The sequence below is a fragment of the Bactrocera neohumeralis genome, chromosome 4 (genome assembly GCF_024586455.1).
Source record: "Bactrocera neohumeralis isolate Rockhampton chromosome 4, APGP_CSIRO_Bneo_wtdbg2-racon-allhic-juicebox.fasta_v2, whole genome shotgun sequence".
NCBI lineage: Eukaryota > Metazoa > Arthropoda > Insecta > Diptera > Tephritidae > Bactrocera > Bactrocera neohumeralis.
This window is the reverse complement of record NC_065921.1, coordinates 27,419,677-27,442,913: the sequence shown is the minus strand read 5'-3', so window position 1 is coordinate 27,442,913 and position 23,237 is coordinate 27,419,677. Positions and strand designations below refer to the sequence as shown.

The 23,237-nt window shown below is 37.3% G+C and overlaps 3 protein-coding genes across 6 annotated transcripts in view; 2 read left to right on the top strand and 1 right to left on the bottom strand.

Moving 5' to 3' along the window:
* Window positions 1-5,133: 5,133 nt before the first annotated feature.
* LOC126756072 (uncharacterized) lies at window positions 5,134-13,709 on the top strand. Its single transcript, XM_050468896.1, has 4 exons — window positions 5,134-7,449; window positions 11,262-11,472; window positions 11,572-12,241; window positions 12,960-13,709. Exons 1-4 carry the CDS (start codon window positions 6,923-6,925, stop codon window positions 13,529-13,531), a joined length of 1,980 nt encoding a protein of 659 aa, XP_050324853.1. The 5' UTR covers window positions 5,134-6,922; the 3' UTR covers window positions 13,532-13,709.
* Window positions 13,710-14,069: 360 nt separating this feature from the next.
* LOC126755614 (GPI ethanolamine phosphate transferase 1) lies at window positions 14,070-18,180 on the top strand. The gene is made up of 3 exons (XM_050468312.1): window positions 14,070-14,232; window positions 14,294-15,097; window positions 15,160-18,180. The coding sequence occupies exons 2-3, from the start codon at window positions 14,311-14,313 to the stop codon at window positions 17,031-17,033; spliced, it is 2,661 nt and encodes an 886-aa protein (XP_050324269.1). The 5' UTR covers window positions 14,070-14,232; window positions 14,294-14,310; the 3' UTR covers window positions 17,034-18,180.
* Window positions 18,181-18,845: 665 nt separating this feature from the next.
* LOC126755286 (SPARC-related modular calcium-binding protein 2) overlaps window positions 18,846-23,237 on the bottom strand; it is a 50,307-nt gene continuing 45,915 nt past the window's right edge. For all 4 annotated transcript variants that reach the window (XM_050467742.1, XM_050467740.1, XM_050467741.1 and 1 more), the window contains 5 exons: window positions 22,822-22,931; window positions 22,453-22,727; window positions 19,918-20,052; window positions 19,656-19,798; window positions 18,846-19,559 (listed from right to left, as the gene is read on the bottom strand). In XM_050467742.1, the coding sequence (XP_050323699.1) occupies window positions 19,489-19,559; window positions 19,656-19,798; window positions 19,918-20,052; window positions 22,453-22,727; window positions 22,822-22,931 (734 nt within the window). In that variant the 3' untranslated portion in view covers window positions 18,846-19,488. The remainder of the gene's footprint in view (window positions 19,560-19,655; window positions 19,799-19,917; window positions 20,053-22,452; window positions 22,728-22,821; window positions 22,932-23,237) is intronic.

Sequence of the window (23,237 nt, the reverse complement as noted above, 5' to 3'; positions counted from 1 at the left end):
CGGTAAACACATCGTAAATTTTCGTAGTTACGTTCGAAACAGTGCGGCCAAGTCAATGCAACTGGCCAATTCATGTGAAATGCAACTAGAAAATTATGGAAGGCGTAATTTTAAATTATAAAAAACAAAATTACAGCAAATACAAATATATATATACATACGTTACCTTTACAACATTTCAAAACTTATTAAAACTTTGAAATTAATTTTATAGTTATTAAAGCAAAAAAAACATTGCGCAGCACAAGAGATTCTACGCTCTTTTCGTGTGTAACAAATTTAAGTATCAAATAAGTAACTTATTTAGAACATTGGAACATCAAATGTGTTAAATATTAAGTTATTCTTTATTATTTAGAACTTACCGTATAAAGTTTTTAATTAAAACACTGCGAAAAAAATTCACACTATTTAAACGATGCTCACAAACACAAGTTATTTGAAACTGCTAATTCGTTGTAATTAGTGATGTGAGCTACCGCAAATCGATAAATCTGCGAAATTGACCAATAAGAACGAATGCATTCATGTACGAAACTGAAAATGCTACAACTATCGTAGTAGAAATTATTGAATCTAACCAATGCTTGGAAAAACGAATATGTTAAAATTTGCATTTGCAAATCCAACCCTGTTTCATATCGTAGGTTGCATTTTATATTTCGGGAATTCGCAACATTAGTGTTGCAATCGGGAAACTCACAATTTTGTCGTAAAGTTTGACAGTTTGATGATATGCATACTCAGCACGTTTTGCCATAAGAGCGCTTTTTGTGTTGTTTACAGTAACCTAAAATATTCATCTCGTTAAAAATGGAATTAAATCGCATAAATTTTCGCGCGATTATTTTTTACAACTTTCGACGGGTATTAATTCATCACATCAAGAGTGCATAGATGAACTTTTCACGATTTTCTACGATGTGGAGCTTCATCAAGGACCAGTATTTATCGATGGTATAGTGAATTCAATCGAGGTCGTATATCACTCCAAGATGAATTTCGAAAAGTTCGTTCAAAATCATTTGTTATTCCGGAAGCTATTGAGGTATTGAACGATCGTCATGTGACCTATCGTGAGATTAAGACAACTATGGGTATTGGTGGGACCAGCATAGAATAGCAATATAGAATGCATCAATACTTGACTGTTAAAAAAGTTGCTTCTACCGCAGAGTGGAACCCAGCGTGAGACCAAGATATTTGACCATGTTGGTCATCTATGTCTCTCTGCCCCCAAGGGTAATGTTCCTGGGGCCGCGCAGCGACTTACGCCTGGTGAACGGGACGTTGGTCGTATTGGAAGGGTTGATGTTCATCTCAACCCCACAACCCATCCTTTAGCCAGGTTTAAACCTCTTTGTATTAGGTCGCAGAGAGTATCCTCGAATTTACCTCTGGCTATAATAATACATACTTATTTATACAACTCCAAATCCTGGAGCACGCTAGGTTCCTCCGGCACCAACGTCAACGACGGGTAGATAAGAGGCAGCACAGCCATCTGGAGGCCTTTGAGATCATCCGCATATCTGCGCTGTCTCTCCTCCGCCCGGGGTTGATTTGGTGGGGTGATTTGGCCTCTCAGCCTTTTAGAGCTAGGAGGCTCCTGTGTCGTAATTTACCGCTTTTCCGTTTCGCGATCTGGGTTTGGGGAGGCGAAGGGGCTGCCTTTTCGCTACCTCGCCTGGCGGTCGGGGTTGCGCTAACCGCACAGCGGCTCCGAACCCCGCCGCCTCGCAAGCGAATGGACGCGGATTTGCCTTTACGTACCTTTGCTGCAAGGAAGACACTACTTCCTCTCACTCTGTACCTCGCTAATACCTCATCTAAGGAGTCTTACCCTCCCGGGTGTTCCTCAGGCAGCACTTTAAACTAGCACAGCTCAAGCTCTTCCTTCGAGGATCATCGTGCCCGTCGGGGTTACCGACTGGTGGTAGAGGGGGAAAATGGCCACTCCCTTCTGCGAGCATTTTCGGTATCCGCCGGAGTGACTTCTCCAAATCTGAGCATTCTGGGGGAGCCTTGATGGTGCTCGCTACCTTCGCAGCGGGCGGTGTCGACTTCGCCTGCAGAGCGCTGCTGTATGAGATCATGTCGCCACCATGGCATGCTCCTCATGCCGTTTCTAGTGCCCGTTGCCTTCGTTTACTTTTTTGAGTTGTTGTTGATTTGTTTTTCTTACGACCCTTGGCTCAACACGGTGAGCTATAGGGTGTACTCTGTTGTAGTGGAACTATATGAAAACGAGCCCATGACGCGATAAGGCCACCGTTACTTCTCAATTCAGCCCGCTTTTGGGAAGACTTCGTTCGATACAGTCGAATTCACCTCCTGGCTGCAAATCATCCAATGGACACGGGAGTCGCATAACACCCTGGATTAGAAGGTGGCTGCTGTTGGTTACCACACGCATGCTGCTGCTGACAACCCGCAGCAGTGGTGCCATGCAGCACCACCAATACCGATTGGAAGATGCCGTAAATGCCTTGCAGCTTAAGCCACTGGACCACGACAAGATGCCTACAGAGGCAAAGGATAGGGGAGATGTAAGAAGTGAAGCAATGATGGATTATAAAAATATTGGGATTATTTTAAAAGTGTAATTTTTATAAATTATATTAAATTTAATAAACTTTAAGACACAATTTTTTGAGAAGGCCAAGACTCATTAAAAAAATATTTTCTTAATAAATATTAGCGAATGGCATGCTAAAACAATGAAAAACAAAGATTTTCCTTTATTTTTGTTATTAATATTCATATTTTGCTTTTTCTTAATGGCAAACTATGAATTGCTAATCAAAATCGAAAGGATACTCGTTTGCTCGCTTGATTTATTAGTGGCTTACTTAAGCGTTTGAATAAATTTGGCATTTTCTGCATGAAGGTTGAAGTGTTTGTTGCGCCAAAAATGGCGGCATAGAGCGAGGAATGTGACCCTGAAATTGACTGCTGCCCGATATCGGCTCTTGCATGCACGGGTATAAAAATGTATATATTTGCCCATATGTATGTACTTATACAAGTATGACTGTATATATGTATAGATGCAAGTATGTATGTATATGCATTTGGTGCTTTGTTCACTTTGATTGCTGTCATGCACGACAACTATGCATGCCTATCACAATTGCCAAATTCCAGCTGTCATAGATGCCACCAAATGCTCCCGGTGCTAGGCTTCCAAATATACAGCCTTATGTATATGAGTATATTCTATTCGAGTTTGACATTTGACTTACTGAAATGTGCGCAATTATAGTTTAGTAGTGCTGTATTTATGCACGTACTAGCATTTGTGGGAGTTAATATGGTTTTTGTGTTGTTTTTGTTTTGCAAAATTCTTTTTTAGCTAGCCTGGTATCCTTCGATCGTTTATTCGCCGCATTTATCGTTGTGGAGCTATAATTAGTGAAGCATTTTCGAGTTCGCAGCTAGAGTTTGAGGGCGCCGAAAGTGTGTCATAAGTTGACGAGGTAAGATTTCATAACTCTTACTCAAGTGCAAATGCGATGTGATGTCACCAAAAAATTCGCAGACACGTGTGGCAAGTCCTTGTAACACTTACAACACAATTTATCATAAAAGTGATTTTTACATTGACGATTGAATTATGCATATTCAAAATAGCTACGGGACAAGAACACCATGGGAATATAAGCATATGTGTATATAACATATCTTCTGCATACCGCTTGGGGAAATGTAGAATTTAAGTCAATTCTTTAAATTGGTATTAAAATAAAGAGGCTGCCTACCATCTAAAGAGAGTTGTCTCTAGTCATTGCCCAAACGGTATCCATGTGTTAAGATTAAGAATCTTACCGGTTGCAAGTGATAGAAGCTGCTTGGAAGAAAGCGCGGTAAAAATCTTCTCAAGACTTTTTTCTTTACCATCCCATCGTTGCGAGATCAAGGCTAAATCACCTCGTGTCACACTGCTTCAGACGTCCAGGTGAACTAGCGGGAGAATAAAACGTCTAAGAAGATTTGTTAAGAGTTGTACATGCCTTGTCGTGGCATGAAGCTCAAGTACTGGAGGTTTCTGAAGATCCAAAGGACTTTTCTATCGCTGTAACCTAATCTAACTTAAACTATTATATTATATTTATGAGTCAAGCATTTGAAAATCTCCTCTGCAGTCTAACTCTTATACTAATTGTCAAACTGATCCCAACAAGTCACATCAACATGTGTAAAACGGTTGTTTTTGTTGTCCAAATGTTCCAAGACATCGTTTAGATATGCAGCTTTATTAAATTTAACTGTGCCCTTAAAGGGTTATTTAGTGTTAAAAGGCCGCAAAAAGCGGATTTTTCAGAATTTTTTTCTGAGAAAATTTTTAAAAATTTACTGAACCAAAAATATGTACACATATTATGATATCTTTTAACTGTACCCAAGACTTAGTATTGGTAAAAATATTTATTTGGAAAGGAGCTACAGCTGATCTTCGGGAGGTCCTCTCAAAGAAGACGTTTTGGGTTGACCACTATATCTCTGAACTCTGAAATTAAAAAAAAACAAATAGATTTCGTTAAAATATGTTAAATCTAGTAATTAATCGAAGGAATAAGCAAAATAAATTTTTTTGACAAAAGGGCGGTTTTTCAAAACAATCGGTTTTTGACCAAAAGTTCGGCTTAAATTGTTTATAAAAATTAAAAAAAAAAATAGAAAAAAATCTTAGCTTTTGTCAGAAATCATTAAAACAATAGCTTTTGTAAGAAATTAATTTAGTTGTGGACTTAATTCTTTCAATTGCTTTATGTGTTATTTTTTCGTTAAATAAATAATTTTCTTAGATTAACAAAAATTCCACAATTAAATTTAAGTACAATTGTGCTGCATATTTGTTTTTTGGCTTTCTTAAATTTAGTAGAAAATAATAATTATTATTAATATTATTTTTGAGTATGAATTTGAATTCAAATGGGACCAAAAAGCCTACCTGAACGATATTAATTAATACTTTTCGTTTTCGTATAAATGTATGTACATACATATGTACATATGTATATAATAAGATTGAACACAAGCCATGATAGCACAAAATTTCTATGAAACAAATAAATACAATCCATAGCTGCTCAAACTGTCACCTTTAATAAGCAAATTTGTTGGCATACACTAAAGTTACTCATACGCCATGGTGCCACAATGTGATCTCAAGTTGGCACACTCGATAGCAAATCAATTACAACAAAGACTGTCGCCAATTTGCTTTATAAACTATCTCAATATACTTTCAGCTACAAAGGCTAGCAGAGCTTCGTATCAATTTCTAACCTTATAAAATAAAAAAAACAAAGCTGAACGGATTTTCGTTGCCATTAGAAGAGAATGAAAAGTTTTTGTGCTACCATTGCACGAGCTCGCTGCACACAAATACACAAAGTACCGTGGTGAGGAGATATGAGAGAGGGAGAGAGAGGAGCTATTTGAGTGATAATGCTCAAAGGGCTCATTGACTCCAAGTGCCACATAAACAAAGCGACGCAAGCATAGAGAAATAACAATATAAACATATGTACACACATACATACATGCTTTGTTATTATTGTGAAATGAAAAGAAAAGTTCGTCATTCATATCTACCACACAATGCAATCAATGAATAGTGCGCGTGCCGAGTATGAAGGGTGAAATGCAGGCATACAGCGAGTAAACGTGATTGGTAAGAGTATTATTGTGTGTGTGTATTTGTATATATGTATGTAAGTACTGTGTTTGTGTTTGCGCGGGCGTAATAAAAAGTTAGCATGACTTATAGCTAGCATGTTCGAGTAACAGAGTTACAACAACAACAATATTGATAGAGAACAACAACAACAAAAACAAAAATTATAACAACAAAAATAATATAAACAACAACAACGACAACAAAAACAGCCAACATTTTACAACAACAACAATACTAAGAATAATAAAAAATATTTAACAATGTAACAACAACAAAAATAATAAAAGCAAGAACAACAACAAGCTCGCGTTAGAGCACACCGAAAACTAACTTTGTATTGAAGGTGTCTCTGGCGGAAATGGAACAAGAAAAGAAAAACAAAACTCCAGTATACAATAAAAACAATAATAAACAAAACGAAAAGTGTGCAAAAACCGTTGCCTGCAACACGAAAACAGCCAATGAACCGTTGCGCCGCAGCCTGCGAGGGAGTGCAAGTGTTTTGGCTTTGCCACGCTTTGCCGCTCTGCTCCCCCCTTCGCACCGGTAGTTATGCCACCCAAATACTTACACCGAAGCTATTAACAATATCGTTGGCAACGTGCATAAATATGTGCCACTAAATGTGGCACATGGGATTTTTCGAGTACTCTTCGCTCCAACTTATGCCCCAATCGCTGTGCCGCGGATGCGCTCTTGAAACAGTCAACGCGCGACCACCGACTCTACCGAACCAGCTGGCATAATAGCCGGGATATCGGTATCAGCGAAATAATTGGCATTTGTATTGACTGCTTATTGCCAAACTTGTTTCGGCTTAAACGAAAAAATTTGCAAAAAAAAAAATTATTATAAAAAAAAGAAAATCTAAACAATGCAAATAAGCACTTGAGCAATCACCGCGGCTGATCAATAAATAGCAATTTGTATGGCATTGTATTTGCATTAATTATTGGTGAAAATAATAAAAACCGTGCTATAAAGCGTGGATGGAGTGCTTCTTTTACCGTTGCTATAGCGGGTGTGCCGTGTGTGTGTGCATGTAATGCAGCCAGTCTCGTTGTGAATATCATGAACTAAGCTAATAATAACAACAAAAGACACGTCAAATACTTGAATTTGATTGAATCAAGCATAAGCGCCTAAAAGCAGGCAATTAGAGTGGAAATTAAAACGAGCACGCGCCACGCCAGCCAGTTTGTCGACAGTTAGTGCGCGCTTTTAAGACTCGCTGTAATGGCTTTGTCGCTCAGTACGCGTCAAGCGGTTTCGCAAATGCCTTCCACCGCATGGGCAAGGCAGTCACAGCAGCAGCAGCAACGTTCGCCGAGTCAACCGCGCGCGTCCATGCATTTGCGTCTGCAGAAGCAGCATTCATTCAGCGAAGCCAATCGCACGCAGCCAATGGGCGCCGGCGGTGGTGGTCATTTGTTGGCTGCGCGTAGAGCTGGCAGTGGTTACCTGACACGTGGTCTCTCTGTGGATCGTTCGCTGGAGAGTATACGTCAGAAGTCAGCTGCGGCGCATGAAACGCAAAGCAAACGCATTAATACGCGAAAATCCGCTAAAAGTGCCGGAGTGGGATTGAAAAGCTTCAAAAATACAACAATTGGCGAGGGGAAGTACGGCTATGCGCGTGCAGGTTCCACGTCGTCGCTTTTAAAATCGTTGGATAAAGAGTTGAAAGAAGTTAACGGTCAGTTAGGACAACGTTACGGTCGCAATAGCGCATGTGTTCCGACAAATAGTGAAGATCCAACTGAGTAAGTACCTGTTACAAGTTTATTATATATTTTTTTGCTAGTGAAAAAAGTGAATAGCAATAGTAAATACTTAATCTAGTGTCTCACAAGTTTTAGTTAGTCACATCTTATAATCCAAAGATTTACTTGTAAGTGCTTCTATAAGGGCCCCTTTTCATTTATCCTTCTCAATTAAAAAAAGTTTCCCATAAAAGAAGTCTGTTCGGTTTCGACAAATGAGCAGCTTCTTGTGAAGAAAAGTGCGTGTGCAAAATTTCAGATTGATAACTAAAAACTGAGGAACTAAATCGCGTATATAAAGACGGACGGGCAGACAAACATATGTAAATTCCGTCATACTGAACTTTTACGTTGTAGAGTCTCCGATGTTTCCTTCTCAGTGTTACAAGCTACGGGGAAAACTTGATATACCCTGTTGAGGGTATAAATATCTCTAAAACTAAAAGAAGTGCTTTAACAGATTCGAAAGATTTTCAACAGAAAATTATTCACGCTCTTGATTTTTTTATGCATATTTTGAGGTACTACTTATTGTGATAGATTTCCTGTAGTGTCCATATTTAAGCAGTGCTAAAAAGCTTTAACATGTCCAAAGAGCGACTCTGATCGGCAACTCCGGACTACTACATCAACAATAGCACTTTTTTCAGCATGACACGCGTGGTGTGTGGCTACGAAGTGTGCTCTAAGGCTCAGGAATGCTGGGTATATGAAGGGGTTCGAACAAGGACATGCCAAAATTTTCTCCTACTTCAACTGCATTCCTAAAAACTTGGTCCTCTCCGTCGCAGAGGCCACTCGTAGTGACTTTTTTTTGCCCACATACTACGTGGAAATGTAGATGGGGAGAAGTTGGGGGAGAAGAGGAGCAGTGACCTTTTTCATGAATGGGTCGAAACTAGGAGGGAAGTTTGGAGGGAGAGGGGGAATTCTGTAAAGAGCTCTCCGGACCACTGTAGTGTTTTTCTGGGTGAAGTGGCTGCTAACATGGTGACGGTAGACGACTTGCTATGGGCCTCGTTCAAGAAAGTGAGCACTCACTCCGACGGCAGAGCGACAATACTAGTGCTGAGATCGCTAACTGTGCATTCAAAGCTAGTCAATGAGTGTCCAATGAAAAAATTTTATGAAATTTAAAGCGACAACTTCATTGGTTCGAACTTTTTTGTTTGATGGTTATTACTTCGTAGATGGTATCTTCTTCTTTACTGGCGTAGACACCGCTTACGCGATTATAGCCGAGTTAATAACAGCGCGCCAGTCGTTTCTTCTTTTCGCTACATGGCACCAATTGGAGATTACAAGCGAAGAAATGGTTCTTCTCCACCTGGTCTTTCCAACGGAGTGGAGGTTTTCCTTTTTCTCTGCTTCCCCCGGCGAGTACTGCGTCGAATACTTTCAGAGCTGGTGCGTTTTTCGTCCTTTCGGATAACATGACCTAGACAGCATAGCCGCTGCCTTTAATTCGAACTATGTCAATGTCTTCGTATATCTCATGCAGCTCATCGTTCCATCGAATGCGATATTCGCCGTGGACAACGCGCAAGGGACCATAAATCTTCTGCAGAACCTTTCTCTCGAAAACTCGTAACGTCGACTAATCAGATGTTGTCATCATCCATGTCTCTGCGCCATACATATAGCAGGACGGAAATAATGAGTGACTTATACAGTTTGGTTTTTGTTCGTCTAGAGAGAACTTTACTTCTCAATTGCCTACTCAGTCCGAAGTAGCACCTATTGGCAAGAATTATTCTGCGTTGATTTCGACGCTGACATTGTTGTTGCTCTTAATACTGATTCCAAAATACACAAAATTATCTAAGTGTTCGAAGTTATGACTGTTAACAGTGACGTGGGAGCCTAGCCGCGAATGCGACGACTATTTGTTTGATGACAGGAGATATTTCGTCTTGTCCTCGTTCAATACCAGACCCATTTGTTTTGCTACCTTAAGCAGACTAGAGAGAGCAGAATTAACGTCGCAGATTTTGAGGTCAATGATATCATCATCTTCGGCGTGCACCAGCAGCTGTACACTCTTATAAAAGATTGTACCTACTCGATTAAGCCCTGCAGCGCGAATTATTTTCTCGAGTAGTAGATTGAATTAGAGAGTCGCCTTGCCTGGAACCTCGTTTGGTATCGAACGGCGCGGAGAGGTCCTTCCCTATTCTGATGGAGCTTTTGATATTGCTCAACGTTAGCTTACTTAGCCGTATTAGCTTTGCGGGGATACCAAGTTCAGACATTGGGACAAAAAGGCAGCTGTGTATTTGGTCAGTTGTTGATTTTCCGAGCTTAAAGTCACCCTGATAAGGTTCAAGCAGTTTGTTGACGGTGGGCTTTAATTTTTCACACAATAAGCTTATCACACGGTAGTTGGTGCAGCTTGTGGGATCTCTTTTTTTATGGATTGCATAGAGCACGCTTAAATGCCAATCGTTGGGCATGCTTTCGTCCTTACCATACTCTACAAAGAAGATGAAGTATGCTTTTTATGGTATACCACGGCCGGTAATCCATCGTTCCCCGTCGCTTTATTGTTCATATACGGTGCAATCTCCGAAGAAATTGTTTAAATCGAGTCACTATAGCATAAAGCTGCCATACAAACTGATCAATCAAAATCAAGTTCTTGTAAGAAATCGTTTGTATTTTTTTTTATCTATGTACATATATTTGAAAGGTCTTATAGCTTCGGAACAACCGAAGTTAGCATTTTTTTTTTTTTTTTTTTGTTTTTTAACTTCGCCATTCCCTTTCACGCATTTATGTAATTTAATCTACTTTGAATCAAATTATATCCAACTTTTGTTATTCAATTTATGGGTAAATGGGTCAAAAGACAGCAAAACTTATTATATTCTCGCAAATAATGTGTGTATGTACATATATACTAAACATGAAAAGTACCGTTGTGTATGCCATAATAGTTTTGAGCTCAATTTCATTTAATAGTTAGTAACTGTAAATATCTAGTGTCTGAAATCACGATATCGTTCATTGAACCATATTTTTACTTTTATAGTTTCTAGTGAGCACTCTACAATTATTGCTTTATTTTTAGAACTCAGCACGGACACCCACACGCACGCACACATTGTCGTAAGAGTGAATGTGGTGGTATGTAAACAATTTTTGCATACTGACATTACAATAATAACAGTAGATGAGTGCATTTGTGTGTGTGTGTTTAAAATACTATTTTCATCAGCACTTACAAATAACATAACCTCAAAGGAAAAAATGCAATAACTACGATAAATTGAAATGTTGCATGCGGATATTTGAATGTAGTTACTTATATAATATACATACTTATATATACATATGTATAAATACGATTTATACATACATATCTACAAAACTGACATGATAGTCGTAAATATAATTTCCTTTTTGCCGTTACCGATTGCATAAATCAATCAATTGTGATGGCTTCAGCAACATAACAATTATATGATTTTTTAATATTCTTCAGCACACAAGCAGCTTTCTTCATAAGCTCTGTTTATATGTACATACATACCTACTTAAGCATGCAATTGATGTCATAGCGCTGAGGCGTTGCCCAATCGTCATGCAACAAATATTTTGGATATTTATAAAAACCTATTAAAAATCTTTGTAATGTTCGCTTTTGAGTGCCAGTGCTCGGGGTTGGACAATTGCCGTTGAACTCTTAATATATCCACTTCTTATTATAGTACTTTCACTTGAAAATGCTGACAGTTAACTTACATGACATGAGCATGCTTGTGCATGTAAATTGTAACGGTAATTCATATGCATTACTTTCGCATTTATAGGGCGGAAAGTCTCAGCGGCGAGTCAAATACGCTGCTGCCACCATCCGAGCATCAAGGTAAAGCTGCAAATTCCTCGCCAACACTCAAGCGGCATAACAGTAAAGTGAATTTGAATATTGTGCTTTCACATGCCATTAATTACAAGTCGACAAACGGCAACGAGTCCAATACCAGTGATATCGAAAGCGCTTCTGAAATCACCGAACACAAAGTAAGATGGCAATAAAATTATAATTAAAATAAATTCTTAATATAGCCTACATACATACTTACAAATGCACATGTATACACTTAATTATTTACGCATTAGCGAAAAACAGCAACAACGCGAACGCTACGCAGCGATTTGCCTGCTCGTACTCTTGCGCCTACAGCTGTTGCCGCTAACGCCACAACAACAACTGCCAATGATACTGTCCAACAGCGGCGTGCACAATATCGTTCTAGTCGCAATGTCACACTAAATACAAGCGTTAACTTAGCAGCCAGTGTGCCCACCGCACATAACGCCACTGTTGTTATTAATCAGCAGGAGGACTTAGTTGCCGCGCCTTTGACCTCCAATACAAGTGGTGGCGCATTCAACGCTGCACCATCGCTAATCGTACAGCGTCGTCCGCCTTTGGTGCGTGCTATGTCCGCGCCGGTGCGCTCGCGTTCGCTCGATGAGAATGCCAAAGGTGTGTTTGCGTTTCAGAAACGTAAATTGCGTCGTCGTAAGCCAATCACGCGCAACGCCAGTGTTTGTGATAAAACTGATGATGATGTACTCTTCGATTTGAATGGTGTTAATGGTAAAAAACAGTCAATACCGCGTACACGTTCCACATTGGCGGTCGATGTGATTACACTGGTTTCGCTTGTCAGCTCTGAGGGCAGTGATTCGGAAAAGGAAGATAGCCCACCGGAAACTGGGCAGCGCAATGCAGAACGTTCGCGTAGCACTGGTGCACCTACATTGCGGAAAACGGGTAAATCAGGTGAGTGTATCAGGTTTGGGGGCAATTTAATCGATTTAAATTGCATTAGTTTGTTATCGAATCTATCAATTATGTGTAAATTATTGATATTATTATTTTCATAAAAAATTGGATAAAAATTATGTTTTGAGTTTTTAATTCAAGATGTTGGGATAGATTTGAAATTTGTTGGAATTGAAATTAAGATTTTATATTGCAAAATAGAAATTGAAAATTTAATTATTGTTTTTTAAAAATTGGTGTTTTGAAAATCAAATTTTTAATCATAATGGATTTTAAATAAAAAATTCGATACCCTGTTTACAGTTGTGTTTATTAATTTTTTTAACTGATATTTTGTAAGAAAAATATTTAAATTTTAAAAATTTTTAAAAAATTATTAACTTTTTTCACGATGAATTTTAATTATATTATTTTTTATTTATTAAATTTAATTACAATTCGATTATTTTTAATTTTTAGCAAATCACATATCAAATTATTAGTACTTTTGAAGTAGACTTAAATATCAAATTGTTTAATAAAACTCTAGCTTAAAATTATTTGATTTTTTAATAAAACTTTAGTAAACTTATAAATTAAATAATTAAAATAAAAAGTTTTAATAAAACTCCAGTAAATTTATACATATAAAAAATTAAAATATTCTCCCAATATTTCGATTATTGCTTATTACCATCCCTAACAAAAAGTATATTTACTTACTTATACTTGCCAGTTTCCTTCCAAGAGAACTATCCACCAAACTTTCAATTAGCTACAAAGGAATATTCACATATGATACGTCGTGGCTCGATTGCACCATTAGCTGCACGCTTACGCTCCAACCGACCACCAACAGCACCGCCAGTATCAATTTTCATGAATGAAACAAATGGCAACAATGCAATGACAACAAATGCCACTGCAAACTTGGAAAGCAGCGATAGTAGGGACTCAAATGCTAACAATGTTGCGGATAGCACGCAAACCACCGCGAAAGGCACAGCGGAGCTTGCAAGTAAGGACAAACAAAACGAGGAATATATCTACCCGGAGTACGTGCGCACGTTGAAGGAGCGCGAGTGTTGGAAATTATATCGTAAAATGTCTGTTAAAGGTGTTAGTGTCACTTATGAGACGGTGTTGCGTGGCATGCTGACACCGACTGAATTCCGACAAATACAAAAACAACGGGAAATTGAAGAAGCAAAAGCACGGGCTTTAGAGGAGGAGAAGGATGCAGCACTTGAACAGCAGGCACCCACTTCAGCCGTAGATCGTTTAACGCAGAAATTGTTGAAAAAGTAGTTGAAATTTTAGAAAAAAATGCATATCTGAATATAACAATTAAAAAGTAGTTTATATTGTAATCATATATAGTACATATGTATATGTAGTGAAATGTTGCAAAGTGTAGGATAAAGCTTTGTTATATTGAGCATTTTTTAATAAAATTAACACGAGTGCGCTTACTTAGAACACTTAATTCTGGATATTTTTTAAACAAGTAATTGGTAAGTAGTTAGCCAACCAAAAAGCGGTATTCAAAATTACTATGAATATAGATAGCCAAAAAAAATTTAGTTTATTAATTTATTTTAATTAATGGTTTTCTGATTTTTATTTTATTTATGTAATTATACTAATTTTAAAACTTACTTAAAACATTTTATTTAGAATATATATTATTTATTAATTTTGATTTTTATTTAAATTTGAACGCAACACAACTAAATTAACGCCATTTCGATAGCATATACCGTTTCCGGCTTCTCCTTTGGTGCTGATGCAACCATGAATATTATCGATAACTGATTAACTCTTACAATCAGCTGATTGTTGTTATTTGTTGCAAAGAGAAAACTTCTGTTTGCTATAAAACATTAATCCGGTTTGTTACTAAATTTGTGAATAAAAACAAGCAATGAGGCATAAAAATAATAAAATAAATTCAATTAGATATTAATACGAAATCAATTGATTGTGTGCAGCGTTTAAACAATAACCACGTATGTATAGAAAGTAATAAGCGAAATCTCTAATTAATTATGAATTTTCAACAACCAACAGCCCTTTAAAACTTAAAAATGTGGATAATCAACGCGATTGTGGTGCATTTATTATTACTTGGCTCCATATTTGTTATATATTTTCGTTCACCAATCATAGCTGGTTTGCAGCCGCAAAAGCCAATACATTTGGAAGCGCCTGCAAAACGACTAGTGCTCATTGTGACTGATGGTTTGCGTGCAGAATCGTTTTTTCGTAATGGCTGTGAAGACATACCAAATTTAAGTAAATTAATATTAAAAACAAATGGTTTGGTGGGCATTTCACATACGCGTGTACCAACTGAATCAAGACCCGGTCATATAGCGCTCATCGCTGGTCTATATGAAGATCCATCGGCTGTAACACGCGGTTGGAAACGTAATCCTGTCGATTTTGACACCGTATTCAATCGCAGTCGGCATACATACGCTTGGGGCGCTGCAGATGTGCTGCATATATTTTCACGTATGGGTGGCATAGAGAGTGAGCAAAGGCTACTTATTGACGCATATGACCACGAACTGGATTTCTCTGGTCGTGATAAAACCTATGAATTAGATGACTGGGTATTTGAACGTGTGCGCCAACTACTCGCACGCAAGCGCGTGGAGCTACGTGAGCAGAAGCAAATTATTTTCTTTTTACATTTGTTGGGCTTAGATACGGCTGGGCATGTGCATAAGCCTGGAACGCCAAATTTCTTAGAAAATTTGCATCGCACTGAACGAGGTATAACGGAGTTATATGAGGAGTTCGAGAGCGTATTTCCAGATAACCGCACTGCTTATGTGTTGACTTCCGATCATGGCATGACAAATGCGGGTGCGTAGAGTTTTTATCTAGTTTAAATCTGTAATAAAAACTCTCTTTTTACTTTTTTATAGGATCGCATGGCTCCAGTGACGCATTTGAGACTGAAACACCGTTCTTCCTTTGGGGCGCCGGTGTTACTAACGATATTAGCTGTGAAAATAAATATAAAATTGGCGACGACATCACGCGTCCCCGCTGTAACATGCAACAAGCGCAAATAGCCCCAATTATGTCAGCTTTAATTGGCATTGCGCCACCAATGAATAACGTTGGTATACTGCCGTTACAATACTTAAATGCTACGCCCGAATATAAATCGCACGCGGCGCACAGCAATGCTTTGCAGCTTTTAGCACAATTTCAAGCGCTTTTGACAACACATCAGCGTGGACTCTTCTCAGGTTATCTATTAGGTTACAATGAACTCAATGAAGCAGTTATTGCACAATATTTAGTGCATACAGAAAAGTATATGCGAAATGGTCAATATGAGGATGCAATTAACGGTAGTTATAACGTAATGCAGCTTGCTTTAAAAGGCATCGAGTATTATCAGGGTTATTATCGACGTCCATTGCAGCTTAGCACCACAGCCACCTTTATATGTTGGATTATCTATTGTCTACAATTGCTACTAGGACAACAACAAATGATGAAGCGTTCTCAAGGCCGATTAACGGTAACATTTAAGCAAAAGCTGGGTCTACTTGTCACCTGCGTGTTGCTGCTATTGCAGCGTGTGCCATTGGTGATAGCGTTTTATCTGCTGCTACCGTTACTAGTGTGGCTGTTGTTAGTGCAGAAGCAAGGCATCTCTTTACTGCCACTCCTGCGTGCTATGCCGCTAATACAATTGTTGGCGTTAGTTTTGTGCGCCGAATTGTTTGTCTACAGTTTCTTTGAGCGCAAACTTATTTCCCTAAGTTTTCTCATTTACTCAGTATTTATTAATTTACGCGCTTTTCCAGCTAAAAATGTCAAGTTTTACATATGGCTTGTGTTAAGCTTAGTTTTGGCTACATTTCCGCTGCTGCCGCCAACTCTTGGCTACACAAACACATGGTTGCTGCTGCTCGGCATGTGCGTCACGTTGCTGCGCCCATTTGCCGTTAAGTCACACATCCATTGGCATATAAAAGTGCCAGCGTTGGTGTGCTTAATCAACGCTTTGCTTGTCAGTTACTGGCATGCACAACAAAGCGGTGTACCATTCATATCGCACGCACTCTCCTGGTGTTTTCTGTTGTATATTTTTGCTTTAATTACTTTTCATCGAACGTCCGTTTTGAAGCAACGCATTGAGCTTTTATTTTTCCTTTTAACCTCCCTGTACACTTTACTCTGCACATCCTATGAATCGCTTTTCATTGTAATGCTCTCTTCAGAGTTGATGCTCACACTGGCCGTGCAGCCCATGCAACTGCCTTTATCACGCAGGCTAAGTGACTCCCAACCGCAAAGTCGGAAAGGACAGCCGCTGGGCGTCAACTCACCACAGCAATTGCAAGCGGCGCTCAAGTTGTCCTTCACCATATTACTCTATACACTCTTCTCCTTTTTCGGCACCGGCAACATTGCATCGGTCAGCTCCTTCGATCCGAATATTGTGCGCTGCTTTTTGAGCACTTTCGCGCCTTTCATTATTATGGCATTGGTCATATTGAAATTAGTCATTCCAGTTGTGTTGAATATAACAATTATTTATGGCATGTCGTCATTCGCACGCGCCAATGAGCAGGCCATCTTCATTTGTCTGCTGCTAATCTGTGATGTGATGGGTTTGAATTTTCTATTTTTGGTTAGAAATGAAGGCTCATGGCTGGAAATTGGCACATCGATTTCGCACTTTGTCATTATGGAGGTGACCACAGTGGTGCTGGTGATTTTCACATATTTCGCCAAATTGTTGTTGCGTTTAAATGAAAAGGTGCAAAATGTGGAGTAGGAGATAATTTAAGTAGTATTATTTATGTAAAAAAATATGTACATAATTATTGTTTTTTATGTTGTTATTAAGCTGTATATTATTGTATATTATTTTCATAATTAAATTTTTTAAATTTTCAAAAGAAAATTTTATGAAATCGAAAAAACAAAATTGGCTTTTTATGTTTTTATGTGGTTGCTGCTCAGATCACCTTACGGAATCGATGTTCGGCAACGCTTACGTCCGTAGGAATGGGTAATGCGGTGCTCTCGAAAAATTCTGTGAAGCCGACTAAGTTTGCTTTGTTAATGTTAAAAAGGGTGCGGTTGCTCACAGAAATCGGACAAAGTCGGGAGGTTTCTCGATCGAAATAATTGTGGGTAAGCGGTCTGATGCAAGAATTAGCATAGGTCACCAGATTATACTATTTATCAGATCACCACTAGCAATGGTATCTAATATCGGGCGATCTAATACAGGTGCCCATAATTCTGGCGAAGGGTTCGTTATTCATTGAGCAGAATGTCGAATCGTCTATTTGCTCCTCCAGTTCGATCTCTCTACAATTATTTGACAGGCAGGAATGCTAAAGGTCGTGGTGCGCGTTAAAGTCGCCTAGTACCAAACGGTTTTCACCACGAAGTAGGGCACCTATGTTCGGGTAATATCCTGTATGCTACTATCTCCTCGATTTTTTCTTTGGTATCCGTTGCAGTTGAATTGTTAAATCCGAAGTCCTCTGTTGGCCACTCCTGTTGGCAATACATCACATATACATGTATTGCATAGCCGTCGAGGCTGGAGTCGCAGTAGTGCGTTGGCAGCATGGGGCCTCGTAACTCGTGGTCCACTCCCTGTGTGTCTTAAGGCCTGAGTAGGTCTGCATCTTACCGAGGTGGAGCAAAAATTTTTGTACCACTTTTTTGGCTGTTTCTAATATTTTTAAAATAATAAAAATTTAAATTTGTAGATATGGATATTTCAGACATAAGCAAGTCCATTAAGAAGACACTCTGAAAATTTCAGGTAAATCGTTCCAGTAACAAATGAGAAATTGTGGGTATCATTTCGAAATACACAGTTCCGAGAAAAACACGTTAAAATTTTCGCGTAAGTTTTCTAAATATTTTAAATTAAAAATATTGCGAATTTTCCGTTCAATTAATTTATTAATTCGTTATTTATTATTTTGAAAGTATTTTTATTAGTTTTTTGTATCAAAATAAATGTTTTTTTTATGTTTTTATTACTTGTTTTCAATTCTTTATTTATTAATTAAATTGTTTTTCTTTCTAAAATTTATTTTTATATAAACATTATAATTTATTTATTTTATTTTTGATAATTTTTTATTAATTTAATTTTTATTCAATATTTTTTAATTTTTTTATTTATATATTGTTATTAATTTATTTTATTTTCTGTTTTGTTTTTTGATTGTTTTTTGTCAATTAAATTATTATTCAATAGTTTTAAATTTCTTTTATTTAAATAGTATTTTTTTATATATTTTATTTCATGTTTTATATTTTTTTTATTGTTTTTTGTCAATTATATTATTATTCAATAGTTTTAAATTTTTTTTATTTAAATATTATTTTTTTTTTATTTTATTGAATTATTTTATTTACTTTTATTTTAACTTTGGTAATTTCTTATCAATTAAATTGCTATTCAATATTTTTTATTTTTTTTATTTAAATATTTATTTAATTTTATTTACCTTTATTTAATTTTTGATAATTTCTTAATAAAAAAAATCTTTAAAATTCGCAACTAATAGCACTAAAAACGAAAAACAAAAAATACAACAAAAACCGATGAAACATCTGCTGTGCACAATATTATATTTATTCCACATTACATATAAACTTTTGAGACTAATAAAATCTTAAAATAAATTAGCTGTTTATACATACATATACAGTATGTATTTAGTACATATAAGGCACTACTATGCTAAGGCGCAATTACGCATGCAAATATACATACATACAGATGTATGTATGTACGCATGCATTTAATTAAAAAACTAAGATTTTTAGCATACAAAGTAGTTGAGAACTTACTCTAAGCGATAAATATAAATATATATATAAATATGTACAAAGGTTTAGTATAAAATACATACATACAACAAACTGCCTGTTCGGTATATGTTGTTGACTTAAAACACTTTTTTTACTGCTTACACTTACAATTTAAGCTCACAACTAACATTAGTTACATAAGTATATTAATAATTTTTTGTTTCGATTTTAATTTCAGTTTAAAACATACATACATAAATATGTGTATTTTTAATAGTAAGAATATCTCATCACTATCACGTAAAATGCAAATTTCCAATAAAGCAAAACACCAGCTCATGATAAAAAATAAAAATTATAAAAACAAAAACAAAAATTAAATTAAAAATTTAAACAAAAAACATAATTCTCGACGAAATGCCCGCACCGTTGTGGCAACGCTGTCAATCTTTAAGATATTGCTCCAGCGGATTGGAGCCAGTTAGCTTCAAAGGCTTCGACGTTATGGATATGTCTGCAAAAGCAAAGAAACAAAAAGGAAAATCGAATTTTGAATGAAATATTTTTCGCATATGTCCATGAAGGAAAATATGTAAATGCTGCTACTTACTGGCTTCCGTCGAACTCTGCGATGTTGTCTGCACTTCGTTGCGCTGCGTTTGCAAGCAGTTCAACCATTCGGTAAGCGTTATTTTCTTATCACCATTCACATCACAGTACCGTGGCATCTTTTTGCCGCATTTACGTAGCGTTCTGCAATTTTACGAAATTATTGTTCAACATTTTTCATATACATGCATTTAATATACCATATACATATGTTTACATACATATATGTATGTATGTATATAAAAATTCTATATTGTACTTACTTCGAGCTGGTCACCATCTCTCTGAATGTCTTCCATTCTTTACGCTCCCAAACTTTGTTCTTGTTTTTATCGAGCAAGACGAAGCTTAACGTCGCAATACGCTCGTCCTCCGAACCCCATTTGGTTGCATTACCGCTGTGTGGAAGAGCAGCATATTTAAAATCATTTTAAATCTATATAAATAATTATTTAATTCTATATAGTACAATAAAATTATAGAAAAATCAGTTTTCAGCGTGCTCCAATGAAATTAAAAATATTCTAAGTCTCGAAAAAATTCTCTAACACTAAATAAAAATTGGTTTAAAGTGAGGTTCTGTTGGATTGTGAAATATTTGTGTTTCCGATAGTTGACAAAACTTTACGAAATCCCCGAGATCATCTAAAAAGATTTGCAGTCCCTGTCTATGGTTGCCGGAAGTTATTATAATATAAAAGGCGATGAATTCCAGATTCCCTTCTTAAAAAAAAACACAGAAACTTCAAATGTTATGAGGAATGTTTATTATCATTCGAAAAAACATTCTTTGGCATTTATTTTTTGAAGATTATCTCTTTCAAATGTTGTTCGCGGCTATGTCTCAGATGGTCCATCCGTTGAATCCAATATTCGATGACTCCAGCATTTCGACTGGTAACTGGCGAATGACAGGCTTTATGTTTTTCTCTAAGGGCTGAATCGAAGCAGGATTGTTCGCATATACTTTAGACTTTACATATCCGAACAGGAAAAACGGTGTGATATCTTGGTGGCCAATCTACTGGCCAAAAACGTGAAATTATCTGCTCAACGTAGAGTTCTTTCAATAAATCGATTGATTGATGCGATGTGTGGGAAGTGGCGCCGTCTTGTTGAAACCAAATGCCGCCGAGATTACGAGCTTCAATTTCAGGCATCAAATAGTTGGTTATCGTGGCGCGATAACGGTACTCATTGACGATTACATTCTCACCGGCATCATTTTTGAAGAAATATTGACCGATGATTTCACCGACTCACCAAACCGTCATTTTTTCTGGGTAAAGTGCTAGCCCTTAAATCTATTTAGGTTGCTCTTCGTCCCAATTTTACTAATTTATGTACCCATTGAGCCTCATCGCTGAATAAAATTTAGCTTGTCGTGAAGCACTACTCTACTTCCATATGAAACTTGTCAGCCGACCCGGCCACAGCGGAATCGTCAAAAAATAAAGCCGATGAGCTTGCAATAATATTGTAGGCACCCATTATCCAAATCCCATTGGGATGGGAACGAGTAGGGTTTCGCCTGTCGTGATGCTCTCGAACGCTGGGTCTATGAGAATCGCGCGACCTCAGCAAACATTAGTCAACAACCAACACTTGTAGGGTTGCGACAGCCTTCTAACACAGAGTGAAACGTAAAAGGTCCATTACATTACTAGCCCTTAGCAAGGTTCACATGGCCTAACTGGGCTCTGTCCCATTGGCACTCATGAGATAAGGCTAAAGATTTTTGAGGATACAACATGTGAAAGTTGCAAGGTGGAAGGTGTGGAGCAAACATCTAGACACTTCCTCCACCGCTGTGCAGCTTTCCCAACATTAAGTTTTGTTGAAATGCGTACTTAGGAGCTCTGAGCATCACAACAGACAGGCATCTCCAGTTATCCAAGTGGAATTTTTCGTGATCTAACGTAAAATCACCATATTTAACTAACCTAACTTCACTTAACACTTTCCAGAAAAGTTATCAGGATATTGGGAATAACTTCCAAATCAATGTTTTACTTAAATCTTGAGATCTGTTGGTTTCCCCTACTCGCTATGTGACTATAAAAAACATTCCCAAAAGTCGTTCAAAACATTTCAAAGTCAAAGTGAAATTATCCGACTGCCTTTACGGAACATCCCTACTCTACCTCTTAACACTATATATGTTTAGGTAAGATTAGGTTTACTGGCTGATACTTAAGATGAGGATTGGACTTGTACTATTATATATACGGTTTCTTTTAAAAACAGAAAATAGAACTTGTGTAAATGGATTTTATAAGTCGTTATAGCGCCATGAGGGCAATACCTAGTCGTTTAATTTCTATTTCCATCAGTTCAGCGAGATATCTTCAAGTATAAACTCCCAGGTGTATAAGACCTGACCTAGCAATGGCAGAACAATCAGGAAGAAAGTGTTGAGATGTGTCTCCTTCATTTTCTTCCAAACAGCTCAACTCCGCAGAATTTGTCAACCTTACTGCGGACACCGATAGGGCGATAAGCAGTTGGAACCCCAACACCTAGGGAAGGACTGAGGCAGAAGAGTTAACTAAACCTCTTGCGATTCACTTTAAGCCAAAAGAAAAATTTTAATGCAATATTTTTTAATTAAAAATTCGCAACCTTCGCTGACACCCATACTAATCTTATCTCAAAGTGACTCGATACCGTAAAAATATGCTAATAAACCCACATTTTTCCAAAATCGTACAATAACGTTGTTAACAGTTTGATATTTTCTCACCTGTTTTCAATATTCATACACTATTATTTTTTAATAATGTTTCAATTTCACTTACCCGGCACTAGCAGTCGACACAATATGTGTCTTCAAGAACTCTTTGAGATCATTCAGAAAGACGGCTTTTCTCGGCTCCGGACAACCTTTCATGGGACGCGGCGCCGCATAGGTGACATCGCATTGTGGTCGCTTATCCTTTACCGTTGTGCCCGGTATATTCTTGCCGGTATCCTCATTCACACACCAACAATACGGTGTGGAGCGATAGCATTGCACACGCTGATAACGGCCATCCGAAGTGCATTCGGGCACATAGAACAGTGTGCCGCCATGCTAAAGGAACACAAGCATATATGTATATATCATATGTATTATAAATATAGTACAAGTATATATTGTGAGGCATGAAATGGTAGGTTGTACTTACGCGTTGTTCCTCGAGCGTTGCTTTTTGATCAGCCAAACATTCGGATTCGCTTTCGGACTCGTTCAATTGTGTATCCAACTTCGTATTGGAATCCTCGAGAATTTTCGGCCCTTTATTGGAGATTATTAATTTTATTTTTTTGTTGTTTTAGTATTTGTGCATGCAATAATTTAAAATATTTTTATCTTCTTTTAGACGATTTTTTTTTTGTGAAAACCTACACCCGCCATTTATATGGCTTAAGGTCACTCATATGCTTATATAATATATATGTATGTGTATGTAAGTATGTATGTACGAATTTATGGAGTGGTTTGTTAGTGTAGAAAGTTGTTGTTGTAATGGAAAGAGTTGTTGTAGTGCAAAATGTTAGTCTTAAAGTTAAAAAATTGCTTAAGAAATTATTAAAAAATAAT

Coding starts and splice junctions, on each gene's coding strand:
- LOC126756072 (XM_050468896.1), top strand. CDS start 6,923: ATGGCTTTGTCGCTCAGTACGCGTCAAGCGGTTTCGCAAATGCCTTCC. Junction 11,473..11,571: donor CTGAAATCACCGAACACAAA/GTAAGATGGCAA, acceptor TTTACGCATTAG/CGAAAAACAGCAACAACGCG. Junction 12,242..12,959: donor GCGGAAAACGGGTAAATCAG/GTGAGTGTATCA, acceptor TATACTTGCCAG/TTTCCTTCCAAGAGAACTAT.
- LOC126755614 (XM_050468312.1), top strand. CDS start 14,311: ATGTGGATAATCAACGCGATTGTGGTGCATTTATTATTACTTGGCTCC. Junction 15,098..15,159: donor TCATGGCATGACAAATGCGG/GTGCGTAGAGTT, acceptor ACTTTTTTATAG/GATCGCATGGCTCCAGTGAC.